At 40.2% G+C, this 19,282-nt stretch overlaps 1 protein-coding gene, 1 long non-coding RNA gene and 1 other non-coding gene across 4 annotated transcripts in view; 2 read left to right on the top strand and 1 right to left on the bottom strand.

Moving 5' to 3' along the window:
• Positions 1-448: 448 nt before the first annotated feature.
• Positions 449-7,242, top strand: LOC113117068 (uncharacterized). Its single transcript, XR_003294122.1, has 3 exons — positions 449-709; positions 5,780-6,268; positions 6,433-7,242. It is a non-coding gene; the product is annotated as an uncharacterized LOC113117068 (long non-coding RNA).
• Positions 3,588-3,660, top strand: trnak-cuu (transfer RNA lysine (anticodon CUU)). Its single transcript has one exon. It is a non-coding gene; the product is annotated as a tRNA-Lys (tRNA).
• Positions 7,243-14,588: 7,346 nt separating the features above from the next.
• LOC113117056 (chromodomain-helicase-DNA-binding protein 7-like) overlaps positions 14,589-19,282 on the bottom strand; it is a 60,310-nt gene continuing 55,616 nt past the window's right edge. Inside the window, exons 33-38 of one of the 2 annotated variants that reach the window (XM_026285450.1) lie at positions 18,779-19,006; positions 18,204-18,602; positions 17,886-18,083; positions 17,658-17,795; positions 17,462-17,566; positions 14,589-16,641 (exon numbers count right to left, since the gene is read on the bottom strand). In XM_026285450.1, coding sequence (XP_026141235.1) covers positions 15,637-16,641; positions 17,462-17,566; positions 17,658-17,795; positions 17,886-18,083; positions 18,204-18,602; positions 18,779-19,006 — 2,073 coding nt within the window. In that variant the 3' untranslated portion in view covers positions 14,589-15,636. The remainder of the gene's footprint in view (positions 16,642-17,461; positions 17,567-17,657; positions 17,796-17,885; positions 18,084-18,203; positions 18,603-18,778; positions 19,007-19,282) is intronic. The other variant, XM_026285458.1, reaches the window with a different exon arrangement.

Genomic DNA, 19,282 nt, shown 5'->3' with positions numbered 1-19,282 from the left:
TCAGAGGAACGCCTACCTGGAGGCCAAAATGAGGCTTTCATCCACTGACCGCAAGTTATTATTATTAGTTAAAATTATGTAATTAATAACTCTAATAACCCTCATGTCATTCCAAACCAGTGAGACCTCTGTTCATCTTCGGGACACAGTTTAAGATATTTTAGATTTAGTCCGAGAGCTCTCAGTCCCTCCTTTGAAGTGTGTACTTAAACTGTCCATGTCCAGAAAGGGAAGAAAAACATCATCGAAGTAGTCAATGTGACATCAGATGGTCAGTTAGAATTTTTTTGAAGCTTCTTAAATACATTTTGGTCCAAAAATAGCAAAAACAATGACTTTTATTATATTAATATAGCATGTGGACTGTGGACAAATTTTGAAAGAAAGAAAGAAAGTAAACTAAAATAATTATTTTTTCCCCATTGTGCATTATTGTTCATTATACAATGGGGCCATTGAATGCTTGAATCTGATTGGCTGACGAACGTCCTGAGGTGTGCAATTATTTTCTGGGAAATGCACGGCGAACGTAGTTACAGAAAGCTTTCTTGACCGCATTACAGTTCCACATCACTTCCTGTAGTTAACGGTAACAACGGTCACGCAGTTTGCACAGAAAGGTGTTGTCAGCGCTGCCCTGGCGATTTTATCAGTTAGCAACTTAAAAGCTACACATGACATTTCTCACTAGCGAGGAGACAGCAAACAGGTAACGTTAGCCTAATTCACACAAGCTCTCTTTTTCTTTCTCTCTTTCTCTCTGTGTGTGTGTGTCTCTGTCTCTCTCACTCTCTTTCTAATAACTTAATAACTGCATTAGAATGCTATCAACGGCTCAAGTCTCCGTTACCAGCTTTAAAATAACGTTTTGGAACTAACCAAAGAGGCACTGGATAAGATGCGGAAGAAATTATCTTACCCACAACAGTGATATAAGTACAAAAACTGGATGTATACATACATATATATATATATATATATATATATATATATATATATATATATATATATATATATATATATATATATATCATCTGATTGATGTCTTGAGGTGTGGTAACCGTAGTGAAAGCAGAATAATTGACAATGGGCTGTTGAAATATTAGAAATATAATGCACACCTAATAATTCAACGACCCGTCATCAATTATTCCTTGCGTTTGTATCATTTATAATGAAACATTTCAAACAAACGTGTTTTGACAAAGTTGCTTTATGTTAATCTGTTTTAGCTATCATTTAGTTGCTAATCGCCACTTTGTCAATTGTCACAGGTAGTTGGCTAGGCAGTTGTGAGAAAATAAAGGGAAGTGTAATCAGATTAATTTGAGTCTGACTCAATTTCCCAAAAACAGCAGAGAACAGCAGCCCAGTCCAGTGTAATATTACCTCCCAGAGCAGCAGCGCAGGCCAGGCTAACGGACTATACAGCTGATTACCATCACAGCAGTTCAGGACAGACAACTGAGTTTCCCAAACTCTTAGGGAAAATTGAATGTTTCAGTTTCTTCTACAGGAAATTGTGTCACTGTGGTTACGCTAATTCTTCAGTTACTGACAAGGGATTGCAGAGTTTAATTCGGAGACAGCCTACTTAAAGGACAATAATAGTTTTTACTATTCAGAACATCTTACATTACAATGTCAAACACAACAGATCCTCATGGACCAGTAGGCCTTATAAAATAACATCTGAATAAATAAACTCAACGATTCAAATGACAAAATTTTATTTTCCATTACATCTGTAAAAAACATTTTTGGAAGGTTTTTCTTTTCTTTTCTTTTTTTAATTGTGGGTTCTAAAATTGTGGTTGTAGGCTACAGTTATGAAAAATAGTAACCATTGCAACTAGCAAACAAATCAAAACAGTATTATATTACAGCAAAATTAAAATTTTACAAAAGCATAATGACTTTACATAACAACATTACAGAAATAAAACAAAATAAATACATATGAGAACATATGATTAATAATATTTTAACACTAATTGTATTTTAAAAAAATCATTTTGCTGTTATTATTATTTGATGTTATTATGTTAACATGTGAAATGTTATTTCATGTTTGTGCTTTTTGGAAATATAGCTTCCCTTAATTAGGCTAATTATTTAAAATTGTAAGGTCATTTTGAGCCCAAAGTATGTGCTTTCTGCAAATGTTACTATTACAAGTTTAATTGTTTAGGTGATCTTTATATTTATTTTGTATTTATTTTGTATTTATTTATTATTATTATTCTTATTGGGGTGTAGTTTCGCCCATGTGGTATAGTTAAGATATAGGCCTGTGTGTGGTGTCGTGATGGCAGAACTTACTTGAACGTTTAAAATTGTGTTAAAGACAATCCCGCACTCTAGTGGGGCCCTATTGTACATGCAAACAGTATTACTTTGATTAACATTAATAGTTAGTTGAGTACCCTGAAAATGACACTGGTGTCTCTTTCCGTAATTGATGATAATAGTGCTCTGGTCCAGGTTATGTTCTTCATGGCGGCGTGCAACCAAATCGATGTGACTTGCAGCTCCCTCTGTTGACGATAATAACCACCACACGATTGAACTGATAATAGATGTTGGTTATGATTTTGTAGGTGTTTTAAATGGCTGTAAAACGGGAACATTTCGGGGACATCCTGATGCAGGACACCAAAATCTGGGGCTATCCTCGGAAAACGGGACATCTGGTTCTGCAGAACTAACTCCAGTCTGAAACTGCCGTCTGTAGTTCTGCAGAACTAACTTCTCTGTAATATAATTATTAAAACATAAAAAACTATTGAGAAAAAAAACCTGATATATTGTTGTTATAGTGAAAAAAGTACTCATATTGTGAAATTATGATCATATCGCTCATAACAGCATACTTAATGTTACTGATAATAATCATAATTGATAATAATTGACCGATATTATGCTCATGACCTTGTCTTTATTTTGTGAAATGAAGTGGAATGTTTCATTTTGTTGCAATATTTTTATATGCAAAGGCAACGTTCACGCTAACACTATCTTAAATAGCAACTTTGTATGGATTAATAAATAAAAACAAAGATTTTTAAGTTATTTCCTCTATTATTCAATAACCTTTTGCCGTGGTATCTGTTAAGTATTGGTAAAGAGTTATTTTAGTCAACACCATTAACGTTACACAAACCACTTAATAGTTTTCTGTGGTCTGCTGAAGTCTGTTCCTTACACACGAAAAGAAATGGGTATCAAACGATGACACATGCCTTTTTATGGATATGCAGATTAGGCGTCCAGCCAACTACACATATATAAAAGAGAAACCAAAATTACATGACAAAAGTCGACAAGTCTTACTAGACTAGACAAATGACATGGGACGTTTAACGTCACGTTACTGGTGTGAGGTTTGGGCTCCACCTGCTGTCTTGTCATGTTAAATTCACGGAAAAGCTAGCGGAAGAAATTTATATATTACGTACACAAATAGAGTGGACAAGTGTATGCGTATTAAATATTGTTTGAGTCATTTACATAAAAAAAAAACTATGAAAGTACTTTAGTTGCGTGTCACTACTTTTTCTTCTGTATTTTACCGATGAAGATTAACAGCCCGGCTAGCTCAGTCGGTAGAGCATGAGACTCTTAATCTCAGGGTCGTGGGTTCGAGCCCCACGTTGGGCGCACATATTTTCTACCTCACAGAGGGTTACAACGGATATCCATTTTCTCCCCATTACTTCTAATTCAACAGTTTAACTAATAATAAACACATATTTATTAAATATGATCAGACCTAGTTACAGTTACCGGGCTAGGATTCTAGCATCCCTCCAGCATGTCCTGGTCCAGAAAATCTAGTCTAGTAGAAATTTGATATCATCAGATAATATTAGAAAAAAAGTTGGAACATTTTGAACTTTATAGTTTTAAAACAGGACAACAAGTGTAGCTGTATTAACCTTGTTTATCCAACAGGGGGCAGTTGTTGTAAACAGATCTCATCAGAGATTTTTTGGGTTTGGGTTTAGCAACAGATACCTGCCATTCCAGTCCATGTGTTTTGCTCTACTTAACTTTTAAAAAAATTAAACAAAAACAAAGATAAATAAGTCAATCACATGGAAAGGTAGGCCACGTATGTTTAACTAAATGCTGTTAAACTTTCAGTTATGCATGCCTAGCCAAATCAGTGTCAGTGAAAAAGTATGCAGCACACGGCTCTTATGGACTCAGGATGGACTGGAGATCAGGCAGTTATCATGAGCTATGAAATAATGAATATGACTGTCAAACATTCAACTGAGGGAAAGAGTCTGGGCCACTGAGGGAAATTATAAATATCAATATATATTTGACTGGCTGAAAACAGTTTGTAAAAATTCCCTAAAATCAAGATCAAAATAAATCCGTTCCAGTCAGTAAAACTGCCACTTTGTGATGTATTTCCAAGACAGCAAACAGTAGATCTAGCGTAGCTATACTCTGTGGTGAATTATACAGCAAATAAAACTGTTTGCTAGAAATTCAGCACGTCTTTTTTAGATGACAATGCTGAATTGTAATTTTAAAAAAAGTGTGAAAAATGTCAGAATTTGTCGGACCAAAAATGTCAACTGACAATAGCTAATAACAACATTGGCAATTATTCTGGTAGACATGTTAGATAACAGAGATGATCAAAACAAAGGCACTGATATAGATCCCAAATCAATCAAATGAAGTACAAATTTAAGCATTACAGCATGGAAGAAAGAAACTTGAAAATAATGCCCCTTTTGTTCTTTAGAAGAGAGAATGTGACACAAGTTTGAACGACATGAGGGTGAGTAAGTTAAATAAAACAGAGTTTTCAAGTAATTAGTTTAATGTACTAATGTATAAATGTAATGTAAGCCATTAAATAAATTGGACGAATTGTTACACTGCTACTAAAAAATTCTAATTATCTATTATAGAGGTTTTTTTTTTTTTTTACCCGCGCCAAATCTGATTAATATAAATATTAAAAGTTTTTACAACACATACCATACACCTCGTTTTACTTTTATCCGCCCAATCTTTTTTTTTTACTTTTTTTTTTATAATTAAAAAAAAGAGATCCAAACAAAGAAATGTCCTGTATAAAACTTGAACATTTTTGGTCCAATACATGTATGCAGTACATTTAATTTCCAGCAGAGGTCCCTCCAACAACGACTCTAAATCTGACTGACCATGTGCTTCCTGTTGCTCGACTCTTTCATCTGTCCTAAAGTGTGTTTTTTCCTGATCATGGAGGAAACCCCTCAGTCTGGCTATGTTCAGATTTGCTAGTAAGGAAAACCAACAAATATTTAAGCAAAGATACATGTAAGCATGCAAAAAATGCATATTAACTCAGCGCAGGCCTACAAGTCTGATGTTGACGCTTGTTAACAAGTGTGTGATAGATCAGTTTTCATAGCTACATGTGATTTTTATCATGTGAGCCTGGCTTTCTGTGTGATCTACCCTGTCAACACTTTCTGAAAGCAGCCTGTGGCTTATTTTCCCTTTCAACACGTACAGTAACGGTGAAATGAATTCACAAAACACTCCGCCTGAATTTAGAGGGGATCAAATGATGAGAAATAGTCTCTTTGCCCAAACATAATTGCATGGATGAATTCTCTCAAAGTGGCCCTAGAAGAAATGAGATTTCAGACTCACTCTTGACATTTGCATTTATATCAACATATTAAGGGAGCCTACATTAAGCTTTCGCCGTAGTAATTGCTGTGCTTTTTGAATCTCACTTTTATGCCTTCTTTTATCTTGTCAGGCTTCACAGCTTGTCATTCCAGAAACAGAGATCCGCTGAGGAGGACTGTGGCATCAGTGCAGAGCCATGATCTTCTTCCCCTCCTCCATCAGCCATCAGGACAGGGGGAGTAGGGGGTGGCCGGTGTGGGGGGAGGAGCTCTTTTGTCCTGAGCGGGGTTATGGCTAATCTAAAGACCTGTGATGGACGCCTCTCTGGCGGCACAGGCCGCTGGACTCCACCCCTGAGAGGAGTGGGGAGGATGGGGGATCACGTGAGAGGGCACGGGGGAGGGTGGAAGGCGGAGGAGGAGGAGGGAAGGTCATTAGTCAGCATGGAAAAAAGGAGAACAGCAGGACACAGTGCCACACATTACAGCCCCACCACCTCCTGCATTGTCCTCCCTCACAGGCCAATTGACTGCTGGAGGATCCACCGAGTTAAGTGTCTAATCTCTTACGAGGGGGCTGGAGCTCCTCTCTTGTCACGGTAATCCAGAGTTTGGTGCAGGTAAAGTATGTAACACATGTAAATGAATGAGCCCTTGACCAGAATAGGAGATGGGAACGTTTGGTTTAAGATTAGGATTCAGCCAATTATATGTATTGGAACCCTGTGACCTGTGCTTCTATCTTTAGACTTCTATGCGTGACTGCGAATATTTTTGCACCCAGCTCCATCAAAAGTGACCTTTACTGCTCAGCGTGGCATCACAGCAACAGACACCTGCTGTTCCAGTCCTCGAAGAGCCGCTAGGCCATCAAACCACACGGCTCTCGCAGCAGACACCCTCGAAGAACTTCCTTTGTGATTTAGAAAGGCATTTACTGCCGTGGTTGTTCTGAAGAGTGCAGTAAAAGGTTAAAAGGAAACTTGATGTGGCATTGTTGAGCGCACTGGTTAGTGTTTGGATGTGGATTCTTCACCGTCTCAGTAGAGCGTCTCTGTGCAGGCAGCAGACAGAACTCAGACGCAGTCCAGACTCCAGACTCACTCGCGGCTGGGTTTGTGTTTCAGGCTGATAAGAGATGCAGCTGGAGGGGAACCAGCCTCACTTGGCCAAAGACAACGGCAGAAGATGCCAGAACACAGGAACAGATGAATGGGGTCAAATGCAAAGCAGTAAAAAACAAAGAAAACTACCAAGATGTTTTATTCTAAGAAGTCTATTCCGAGCTTCCCAACAGGATTTGCGCAAATATTTTACTTTGGACAAATGATGCCCCAAAGCCATTAAAAATAGTGTATTGCATGAAAAAATATATATTAAAAAAGTACATAAAATTAATCATTAAAATGTATTAATATTCCCATGAGCTACATAAACCATAATTTGCATTAAAATGGCATAGGCTGAAAAACTGGCTTTTTTCAATTTTATATTGTCTTGACAGTTTGAGTATTTGGTTTGTTAACATGTCTTGAATTTAGATTCAAGATTGAATTTCATGCTCTCTGTAGTCAATAATTCACCTTTACAAAACACATCATTAGGTAGGTCCAAACTCATTTGTTCACTTCAGAAAAACTTTTATTTATTTATTTATTTATTTTCTCCAAGCGCATTCACTCAAAACTTTGATGCTCCAAAAAGTTCATACAGAGATCATAAAAGAAATCAAACGTATTGAGCAGTTTGATCCGAGTGTTCTGAAGAGGCACAACTGCTTTATATGACAAAATTTCATTTTTTGTTAATGAAATCATTATCATACGGACAAGGGCTTGTAAACTACCTTTACATATTGCCATCTGTTTAATTTGAGCTTTTACTAAATTACAAATTAATTTGCACCAACATATTCTATATTTTGACAAACTTGAACGCTGAAGATATGGACATTTCAAACATTTACTCTATTTGTGTTTCAATCCTCACCATTCATTGTTATAGGGTTAGCTTCATTTTATTATTAGCATTTAGCATTGTTGCTGTCAACAACCGTATTAGAACAGTAAACCTTCCAGAGCCACTGACTTTATGGTTTTGTTTACACTTTCAAATAACAGGACAATTTATCACAGAGACTTGAGGATTTAACATAAATTTCTGTCAGAGATGAGAAACTGTCATGTGTTAAGTTATGCATTCCTCTCCTCCACCCCCATTTCAGCAGAAGTTGAGCAAAACATTCTGCCGCAAATCTTCTGGGCGATCAGGGTATAATGAGTGTTTGTGTGGCGCAGGAGCGATTCATTTCAGAGTGAAATACAGGCCATCTCTGGGGCCACACAGCTCACAGGCACTGAGTTTGAGCAACACAGCTTCTGAGGAATCATACCTGTGCTAAATATTCTCTCTTCATCTCATCTGGGGATAGATTGGGATCATGTCTATTGACTTCATGTCTTTCCAAACCTGGCAACGCAGACTCCTTTCTTACATTAAATACAAAATGAGATGACAAAATCATGCTGCTGTTTTTCATACAAATAAAGTAAATGACATAGAACAAGAATCAAGAACATATTCTCAATAAGAATTTTTAAATTCACACAAAACTTTTTCTCACAAAAAGACATGATGTGACTTAGATGACTTAGAATATTGTGTTTAAGTTGCCCTTTCGTGATGTTTTTAGTCATTTCAAAGCTTGACCGCTCCTGGTCACAATTAACTTTTGTTGTTTGGAATAGAGCAGCGTGGACATTATACAGATTTGCTCGTTTAGTGATTCCAGTAAGAAAGAAACAAAAAAGGGTTTGGAACTCTTTTTTGATTATTTTATGGATAGGCTATAAATTGTGTTTACAGTACAAAGTAATTCATAAACCATATGTGCAATAAAGAGAATCTTTAAAGGATGGAAGCCATTTCCAAGTTTGTTTCCTGTAACAGATTTTTGGGAAATATTCACCTCATCCAGTGCTTTTATTAAATTTTTATTGTTAAGACAAAATAAACCAGCGTGTTTGAATGAAACGGAATTGCTTCCATTTTCAGACCTATTTTAAATATTTACAATTCTGATATTTAGTTCTGATTCCAATCAGCTTATCGAAAACTTTGCTGAAATATTATGATGATTTCACTGAGGCACAGAATTATTTCTTGAGCTCGTGTCCCATTAAAAAGGCTCCAGCGCCGCCCCGGTTTGAAACGATATGAGGTTGAGTAAATCCCATGATTTTCGGAGAGCACTATTTCTTTAAAATACAAGCAAGCATATTTCTATTTTTATACCGTCGCTCTTTTCCTCAAGATGCTGTCGGTAGCTTTAAGTCCTGATGACATCTGTTTGCAGTACTGGGTGAAAGCGCCGTGCACAAGTGTGTGTGTGTGTGTGTGTGTGTGTTTGAGAAACAGGCCAGACGAGCAGTCGGCATGACACTATCACCCAGTCTGCGATTGATGCTCTGCCTCTCGCTCTCAGTGTCACGCACGACACATCCGTCTCCGAGGGGAAACAGGAGGTGTGAGAGCCTGTGACAGTTTTAAATCCCCTCAGCCGTGGAGAAGGACATTGCACCTCCCCCCCCAACCCCCCAACCCCCCAACCCCGAGTCACCTGCGGGAGACTGTGATCAATCACCTAACCAGGACGGTGAGGCACTGGGTCATCAAGGCCACCGCAGATCGCTCTTTATCGGAGAGCTGCAGAGACAGGCGGCCTGGTCAGCTCCAGCTGGAAATGACATGTTTATTGGCTCAAAATAAGGATCAGCTGGCCAGAGCCTGACATTTGAAGAATACAGTAGTTTTTAGGCTCGTTGGCTGGGTGGTTTAGACACTGTATAACTCCTGCTTTTTGTGACACGTCCCCTGGAATCGTGTAAGAGGAGACTGCAGGTCATCAGGCTCATATTCCCTTGCATGACTAAATCCTAGAAGGCTCTACCTTGAATATCAAATCAGTTCAGCAGCTGAACGGAGCATATAGTAAACGTATTAACAGATCCAGGACCTCTGCTGCTAGATTTAAATGTGTGAAGAGCCCCAGGCTTCAGACACAGACCTGTCACAACAGCTAATGTGCGGCTCTCATTAAGGGAGCGTCTACCAATTAGCTGATTATGTAATAATAATTTTGATTAGTCGCACCTCGATGCCTCGGGTCATTTCTTCTGAGAGACTCTCTGTACCTGCATCCCTGAATCAATGGAAAATTAATATACTGTTAAAAATGTGATTAATCTTCTGTTGTGTGTTGGAACCATATGCAGAAATCCGGGCAGGACCCCCCTATTTGGGGGTTTACCCAATATGATTAAAATAACTGCGTATTGTCAATGACAATGCTTTATACTTTAAATAACTGTTTATAGTAAAGCAACGTAGATGGGATAAAAATCCCATCTACTTGCCTCACAAGTGATTTGGTCCAAATGCCTGCTTTCCTCTTTTACATCACCTAAGCCCCTTTAACACTGCATGTCGGACCCGGCAAATTGCCGGAACATTGCCGGGTCGCCTTCTGTGTAAAAGCAAACACGTCCCAGTATTGATTCCGGCATTGAACCCGGGTCGGGGACCTAGTAACATTGCCGGGTTCAATCCCGGGACAAGCGCTCTGTGAACAAAAGCCAGATCTAATGCCGTGTTGAAGTGATGACGCACGTTATCGCATGACTCTTTTAACGGCTGTTTTGAAGCAAGATCAACGTTTGCGACCAAAAAAATATGTGTAAACTGTAATGAAACAGAGATCAGTTAGTTCCTCACATTCAGCGCTGATGCTGAGATCGTTTACTAGTTTGAGTGAAAGTATAACGTGCCTAGCGTTGTCGACTCGTACATTACACGTCATGCCCTGATGTCATGTGTCGTTACAGGATCTTTACGGGTTGTGTGTGAAAGCACGCACATATCCCGGGTAATCACTGGCAGTGTGAAAGTGCAAAATCTTGCAACACAGGAACAATTGCCGGAAACACTTTACCCGTGTATTTGCCGGAATGGCAGTGTGAAAGGTGCTCTATACACACACACACACACACACAAGTTCAGTGAGAAAAAGTTAATACTTGTGGAACTCCACTAAGTAAGGCTGCCAAGACTATTTTAGTCATTTAAAGGGGTTATATGATGCGATTTAAATTTTTCCTTTCTCTTTGCAGTGCAACAAGCTCTTGGTGCATAAAGAAGATCTTTGAAGTTGCAACTAAAGTCTCAAATCCAAAGAGATATTCTTTATCAAAGTTAAGACTCTGCCACGTCCCTCTAAATCTGCTCGTTCAAACATCATTCAAATGCCGCCCAAATGTTCTCGCAAAGAAATAAAGCGTGGTTTCCATAACTAATAAGTTAGTGTTGAAGCAGCCATGTCAGGAAGATGCTGTGTGTTTCTAGGCGAAAGCAAAAGCGCTTTATTTGGCCTTCTGAAAGAAGATGCATTTAGGAATCTGTAAGATTACTAAGAACAGCGACGCATTTTATGGACGACCGTTTCGTGAACCTATGAGAGGAGGTAATTCTGAATTTCTGATTCAGCTACTTTAAGTATGTTTTGTTATTAGTTGAAATATTTGCTATTGAATGTGGAGTTTTGCGTGTCGCACGTGTGTGAGAGAGAGAGAGAGCGAGCGAGAGAGAGAGAGAGATAGACAGGGTCACAGTGGAGTCAGCTGCAAGCACATACGAGCTTCATCACTGTGTCTGTCACGCGACTCTGTTCTCCTTTCATGCTTGAACTGATGGTAAAACTAAGGACATTATTAACTGCCTTACATTTATTTTGAAAGATGAAGCTCACCATTATGGAAAGGGGAATTACATTTCTGATGAGTGCTTGGGGTGTTTGGCCAATCACAATGCAGTGGGTCAGCTGGCCAATCAGAGCAGACTGCGCTTGTCAGAAGGAGGGACTCTGTAGAAAACTACACGTTTGAGAGAGGAGGGGCATAGACGACCTACAATAATGTACAGTATTTAAAAAAAATTGTTTTTAGAACATTAAAGCTTGTCAACATATTCTGTTACCTCAAATACACAAAATAAAGATCTTTAATAAAAGCATCATATGCCCCTTTTAACATCAAAAGATGATGCCAGTGTATTTTAATAAGTCTGCTATGTTAGCAATAATAATGTTACCCTGCTTGCGGAAAGGGTGGCCAGGTTTCACACAAAACCCGCCCAATTTCTCCTCAAAACTAGCCCAAACTAACCACGTTTCGAGGGGTCCCCTAGTAAAAATCGCATTCCAGGGGCTTAACAATCACATTATTGGGCTCGCTTCAAACCGCAGACATGAGAAACAACAGTGACGCAGTAGCCCAAATTCAAGGGAAAACCGCAGACTTGGCAACACTGTGATGGTTAGTTAGTAATGTCTACAACAGACACGAGGGCTGTGGTGGCGCGACCACAATAGCCTCAGGTTGTGCTGCACTAATAGAAGTAAAGCTTCCCTCTGTGTATATATATATCTTTACAAGTACAATTTGAGCTGTATTATTTGTGACATCTTCAAAAATTGCTCGAGAAATTTTGTGTTCATTGTCCTTTCACAACTATTAGATGAAATTTACGCCCCTGGTTGGAACGTTTTTGAACATAGGCCATTCGAGGCCAATGCAACACTGAAGTTCCCCCTTACTGTAAAAAGAGCCAATCAATTGTTTGTAGCCTAAAGAAAATTCTAAAATAAAAAATATCCATCTTCTTCCACATTCCAAAGGTGCTCTGTTGGATTGAGATCTGCAGTTTAATAATAATGAACTCATTGACATCTAGTTCAAGAAACTAGTTTGTTAAAAATAAAAGGTATGGTAACCTGCTGGAAGTAGACATCAAAAGATGTCTGCCTGTTGCCTTTCTATCGGCTCAAACCAGTCCAGTCATTTTCCTCTGACTTTTGGCATCCTAATAAAGTATCTAAATATCTCTGTGTGTAATATTTCAGTTTTAGTGAACAAGTAGATTTTGGTCTTTCCCCTTTCTAGTTAGGTGCTGTACATGACTAGAAATAATAATAAAAAATAGTTGCATATATATGGCCTCTGAGTGAACAGGCTTGCTTTCCACCCTAAAATGAAAATTGTCAATCACTTTACCCCCATGTCGTTCCAAACCCGTAAAAGCTCAGTTCATCTTCAGAACACAATTGAAGATATTTTGGATGAAAACCTGGAAGCTGGAGACTGTCCCATAGACGGCCAAATAAATAACAGTGTCAAGGTCCAGGAAAGGTATATAAAAAAAAAAATCTATTTTTTTTATAGATTATATTCTATCTGCTATCAGACGTGCAATCTGGGTTATATGAAGCGACAGGAACACTTTTTGTAAGCGTAGAAAACAAAAATAACGACTTTATTCAATAATTACTTTGTCAGTGGTCTCCTCTGTGTCTCTCCATGTCATCGTGCTGCGTATGCTCTTCTGTGTCAACCTTGACGCTGTTATTTACTTGGCCGTCTATGGGATGGTCTCAAGCCTCCAGGTTTTCATTCAAAATATTTTTAATTGTTTTCCGAAGACAAACGGAGCTTTTATGGGTTTGGAACGGTATGGAGGCAAGTGATTAATAACTAAATTTTCATTTTATGGTGGAGAATCCCTTTAAGGGTTTTTGGAAATGCATTGCAACATTTTTCATTTTACTCAGAAGCACTGATTGTAACAACATAGCAAGATGTAACCAAAGGAGTTGCTGATATACAGAGTATCACTGGAAACTGTTACACCAATACACCAGGGTAGATTTTCTGATATCAATCACCCTTTTATGTTTTGGCAGTGCAGTGCAGCAGCCAGTGGTCCTCTTTTACACACTACTACAACAGCACAGCAGCACATGAGGGAAGCATTCAGTCTGGCCTTCTCGAGAAAGGGCCTCTCCTGAGGGGAAGCTGCCAGCTCTCATCCCAGTGGCTCAGCGTTAGTGAACTGTGCCGTGTTGCCATGTTTGACGCTCAGTGGCTAACCACAACCTGCCTCCTCACCAATGACAGACTTCACACCCAGCAGTCAGTGGTTTGTGAAGGAGGCACAGTGACGGTGGTGACGAGCCCTCTGAGAGTGACTGCGCCATGTGTCAAGATGGCACATAATGACTACGAACCACAGAAAAGATTTTCATAGCCACAAAAACCACGCTGACAACACGGGAACTCGCTCTTCATTAAAAACAGAAAGTGGAGAAAAGCACAACAGCAGTTCACCTGTCGTTTGCTTATAAAGGAAAAAGAAACATTTCCCACATCCAAAAACTCAATTAACGTACATTAACACTTCCACTGCAACAATAAAAGGCATCATTTTGACAACTCTGTGCACAAGAACTTCCTTTCCAACCCTCAGACGCGAACTCCTGCCAAGAGCAGCATGCTGGGTGCACACGAGACCTATGGATTTCACGAGCCACTTCATCGGAAAGTGCAATTATGAAAGATGTCTATCGAGAGAGGGGAAAGAAAAGCTTTGTTCCAGGCGTTAGGATCATAATGGCTGGCTACTGGAGCGGACAGAGAGCCCCTGCCATGTCCTCTCGTCCTGTCGGAGCGCGTTATGTCAGTCGCTCCACAGGACTGATGCCGTTTATGATGGCTAGAGTAAACAGGCCTGTCGCAGCGCCTCTTTCCCTGGCAACCAGGTCATGTAGTGCTACAGAATGAGGCGTTTACAAATTAAAACAAAAAAGTAAATATTGAATATTTTAAATTGATTTCCACAATTGAAACAGTTCAATGCAAATACCTCGCACCTAAAATCAACAGTGCTCCAACTACACATATTTGGTGCTGATGATTAAAAAAAAACAAAATCCTCTATTTTAGATAAATCTAATTTGAAGTGAATGAACGATTTATTCTGTTAGATGGTATAAAAGCTTTGTTGTCGTCAGAGGATGCTGTTTGACATCCCCACAGAGCTACACAAACACGGTTTTGGTTTCCTAGGCGAATATTGTGAGTCACTTTTATTAAAAGCATCATTACTACAGTTGGCAGAAATGTACAGTTCATCATACATGATGGTTTCCGAAAAAGAAAAAAAAAAAACACAAAAGAAAATACATTTACAACATTTATGTCTGTAAACTTCAAGGCTAGTTAGATTTGAGGTAATGCTGTTCAGCTTTGTGGCTAAAGTAACAAAAGTCCATTCAAATAGATAAAGGTACCTGATTTTATTCTTACACCAGTGCATTAACATGGATACAACGAGACAATTTGACTGCAGTAATTTCATGTCGCTTTTTCACACTTTCTGGTGTTTAGTCAAAAGAGTAAAACTGAACATTCAAAAGCTGCCGTCGTTATTGCTGTCTCCACAGGTCGAGAGGTCTCCTCACTCACCCGTTTGGATTGTCAGTGTGAGAGACTGGGAACAGTCCGAGTGTAGGCTTTGATATGTGAGAACTTCGCCTGCTCCTCAGCAGAACAGTACAACCAACACCACGATTCTTCCTCAGCAGCGGAGAGTGTCTTAATGCCGTTCATTTGTACATTACTGAATTTTACAAGATGCTACTCATTGTTACAACAGTAGAGAGAGAGAGAGAGAGAGAGAGAGAGAGAGGAAAAAAAATGTAAAAAAAAAACAAACAAAATAATATTACAATAAGTAGAGAGCAGCATAGCACTATCGGAACGATTAATTCCTATAATATTTCAGGAAATTTCCATCTCATCTAGAAGGCACTCACACAGTGCCGAAGACTTTAAAAAAAAAAAAAAAAGGGAAAAATACAGGGAGGAAAAAATAACACCCTTTTGACATCCACACAACTGTTCACGTCATCCCTGGCTATGCTAATGGTTACAGAGACAGCTTATTTGATTTCCTCTTAACGTTACCGGTCAACAAAAACCAAACGACCAAAGTGTTTTGGATATAGAGTTGCCATGTAAACAACTGGACTAACCATTCTGTCAGAGTTCAGTCCGTCTCCTCAGCACTGGGGAAATGTTAGAAGGCCCGATTCAGTTTTTTAGTCACTCTTGTCATCCTCATCAGCAGGGTCATCATCCTCCTCCTCCTCATCATCATCGTCCTCATCATCCATTCCACCCTCCATGGAGTCCACTTCCTCGGTCGGCCCTGCCAGGTCATCATCTAGTACCGATGAATCCGCAGTCTTGTTCTGGCTCTCCTCAGAGTCACTGTCTTCAAGCGTGTTGTCAGCAGTTTCCAAGTCAGCCGAGGAGGCGTTCTGGTCCTGATTTGTGCGGGGCCCCTTACCGGAATCCTTATCCTCACCTGTGGCCCCCAAGGCCCCAGACACAGCACTCTGGAGGTCAGCTAGATAAGCTTGGGGGAAGCCTGGAATGCCCAGACCGCTAAGGCTGGGGGGTAAGAACATGGATGGGTAGAAGAGGCCTGGGGCCATGGTGGACAGCAGGAAAGGGTTGAAGGCCAGCGGGTTGGTGGACATGCCAGCGGTGGCGGCAGCAGCATCACCAGTTGTCTCAGCAGACTCAGTCTCATTCGATTTCTCTGCTTCCTTCTCTTTCTCATCTCCTTCATCCTTGGTTTCCTCATCAGTCTTCGGCTTGGGACCCTCCTCAGATTCGGCCTGTTCTGTGCCAGATGCACCACTGGTGGCAGTTGCAGCAGCAGCCAGGCTTCCTCCAAACAGACTCCCCAGGCTGAACATGCTGGGGAGGCCACCCATGCCAGGAAGCATGAGAGGCAGCATGGTTGCAGCGTGCTTGGCATCTGCTCCCCCTCCGAGAGCAGGGGGAAAGCCCATGAGGCCAGCAGCCAGCTGGAGGCTCTGTAGGTTCTGCAGGCCCTGCAGACTGCTCAGGTCCATATTGCCAAACAGCCCACTCATCAGCAAAGGATTAACACCGGACGTGGAAGCCGCTGCGGAGGCTGCTGCTGTCGCCTTGGCCATGTCAGATTTGGGTCGCCTGCCTCTACGGCGCACACCCTCCTCTCGGACTACTGGCCCAGTCAGAAGACGGTCAAACATGGACTCTGGGAGAAAGCCCTGGAAACAAAAAGAAAACTATTTAAGTATATCAACAATAACAATGAGAAGTCAGGAATAAAACAGCAATCATCAAATACTACAATTTAAAATGTATTTTATAAAAAAAATTCAAAATCTAATTTATTTCTGTGATGAGAAATCTTCAGTCAGTATTGAGTCACATTATCATTCAGAAATTAATGTGCGAATTTGCTGCTCAATGTTTTTTATTGAAAGTTTAAAACTTACGCTCCTCAATGTTAGTGGTCGACTGATTGTTTTTTGTACAGCCGATTGCGATATCTTGGAAAGCAGGGGGGCTGTTATAAAGCCAATATTATATAGTTTTATATTTAAGAAATTTGAAATCATTTGACAATTGATTCAAAAATTTGTCAAATAAATACTTATACTTTAGATGACAAAGTAATTTTCTCAAATAAATAAATATTTAATAAAAATATAATTAAAAAGGAAGTAAACACTGTAACCAAAAGGGCACTCAGTATTCTGGGAAGTTTGTGTGCACTGGGAACCATTTTTCAGATAAAGCCAGGGTAACACTCATTTTACATGCAGCACACAGGGAAAATTATATGAATATGACAGTGGGCAAATGTTTAAAATCTCAGCATAATTTTAAATCACGAGTTTAAAGAATTAAATTCACACAGACCAACCATCATGCAGAGAACACGCGATCATGCTAGATAATAATGCACACTTCATAAAACAATGCAATAACCACTTTGATACATGCCAATTACAAAGAGTTTAAATGACCAAATAGTGGCTCAATTGATCTTAAATTCACTCAAACTTCAAATAAAAGACGCACCGAATGCTTCACAATATCCGTCCAGTCAGGGGCGATGGCAAATTCTGGATTTTCAACCAGCCAGCGGGGTAAATCCTTCATCGGGGGGGCCATGGCTCCTCCCATCTGTAGTTATACAAATTACAAATGTTACAGCGAGTGTAAAGATTATTTTGTGGGGAATAAACTGATTCCATTCATAAACATTAATACTTGCCTTTCTTCCATTCCTAATGTTAACAACAGGGACTCTCTCCTCTCCAGTCAGCGTATTAATGTCGATCTTGTTTGGATTCCGGCATCTGTGTCTTTTCTGTTTGGGCTTGGCAAACTGAGAGAGAAGGTCCTCATTCTTCTGAGAACAAAAACAAGAGAACTCCATAAGATAAAATGACAGGACATTCCCACATCAGCCAACAGGGTAGGCACAAAGAACTGCACTCACTGGTTCATATCCAGGCATATCCATAGTGTAAGTGGGGTGCTGTCTCAGCCACTCCCGTAGGTCCTTAGTGCTGGGTCCATCTTCTCCTGTAAGATGGCTTCCCTCTTCTAGGCCCTCAACAGGGGCCTTATGTGCAGGAGATGACATGGGTCTATGTGCCCGCCCATCCACAAAAGCTTTGGTCCCATCTGAATTGTCCTATAGATGCAAACAAACAGAAAATGAGAAAATTAAGAGTTTATGTGCTTAAAAGGTAAATAAATATATCATGGCAATGAGCCAAATGAAAATGGCATCACATCCTGAAAGGATACGTACCGTATTGAGCGGTCCTCTCTGGTTCCCCATAAAGAGGAGGTCCAACCCCTCCACATTTTTCCTGCGACCTCTCTTTCTCCGGTTGGGGAGTTCAGTGTCAAGTAGAGAGCCATTGGCTCTTGGTCTAGAGGAAGCACCTGCTTGCAGCAGCTCCATCTGTGCTTTCAGGGCTGCAGAGGAGGCCATTGCTCCAGGGAAGGCAGAGGAAGAGGTGGACACACCATGCAGGGCATTGGTTAGGTCTATGGCCTGTGCTTGGTCTTCTGTAGCATGGGACTCTCGTAAGTGAGCAACCATCTCCATCAGGTTCCTGCGCTTAGCAGCACGCTCAGCCTCAATCTCCACCTTCCTCCTCCTGCGTCTGCGCTGCCGAGGTACTGACAGACTCAAAGCATCGTCCTGGACAAGAACAATGAAAGGGTTTTAATGATGAGATAACATTAACAAACAACAATGAGAGAAGTTTAATAAACATAACTATTAAAATCCATTTTATAATGTCAAACTACTTAAAAGACAACAGGTGCATAGGACCCATGGTGAGTGAAGCAGGCTGGGTTAGAGGCGGGACTTGCCTTGTTGACCTGTGGTGACATGGTGAGGTCCTCACTGCCACTATAGCTGGTTTGACCCACCACTGAGAGATCACCAAGACTCCGCCTCTGCAGGGGGCTGTCCGTTGCCATGGAGCCGTAGCCAGGCAACAGGCCTGGGAAGTCAAAGAAATGCCTCTTGTTGGAAGGCCACTTGCCCTTCATGACCGCTTCACAGATGTTGTCCATACGATTGATCATTACCCTGTCCTAAAGTACAAACACAGAAGGGCAGCACAAGTGTGAGTGAGTGTGTGCGCGTGGATGCATACATAATGAACTAGAGGGTACTCAAAGGGCATCTCATTTTCTCCAATTCAGCTCTGTTTTCATGTCCCAAGGATCTTATAGTGTATATTTGCTCGATTAAAGGAGGAAGCTCTGAAACTACAAGTACAGACTTTTCACTCTGCATTACATCAACATGTTTTCCTCAAAGCATTGGGCTTGGCTTCATTTATCTTTAAATCACTTTTGTGGCAAGCT

The sequence above is a fragment of the Carassius auratus genome, chromosome 2 (genome assembly GCF_003368295.1).
Source record: "Carassius auratus strain Wakin chromosome 2, ASM336829v1, whole genome shotgun sequence".
NCBI classification, from domain to species: Eukaryota; Metazoa; Chordata; class Actinopteri; order Cypriniformes; family Cyprinidae; genus Carassius; species Carassius auratus.
Note: the sequence above shows the minus strand (reverse complement) of the source record. Positions and strands in the feature narration are given on the sequence as shown.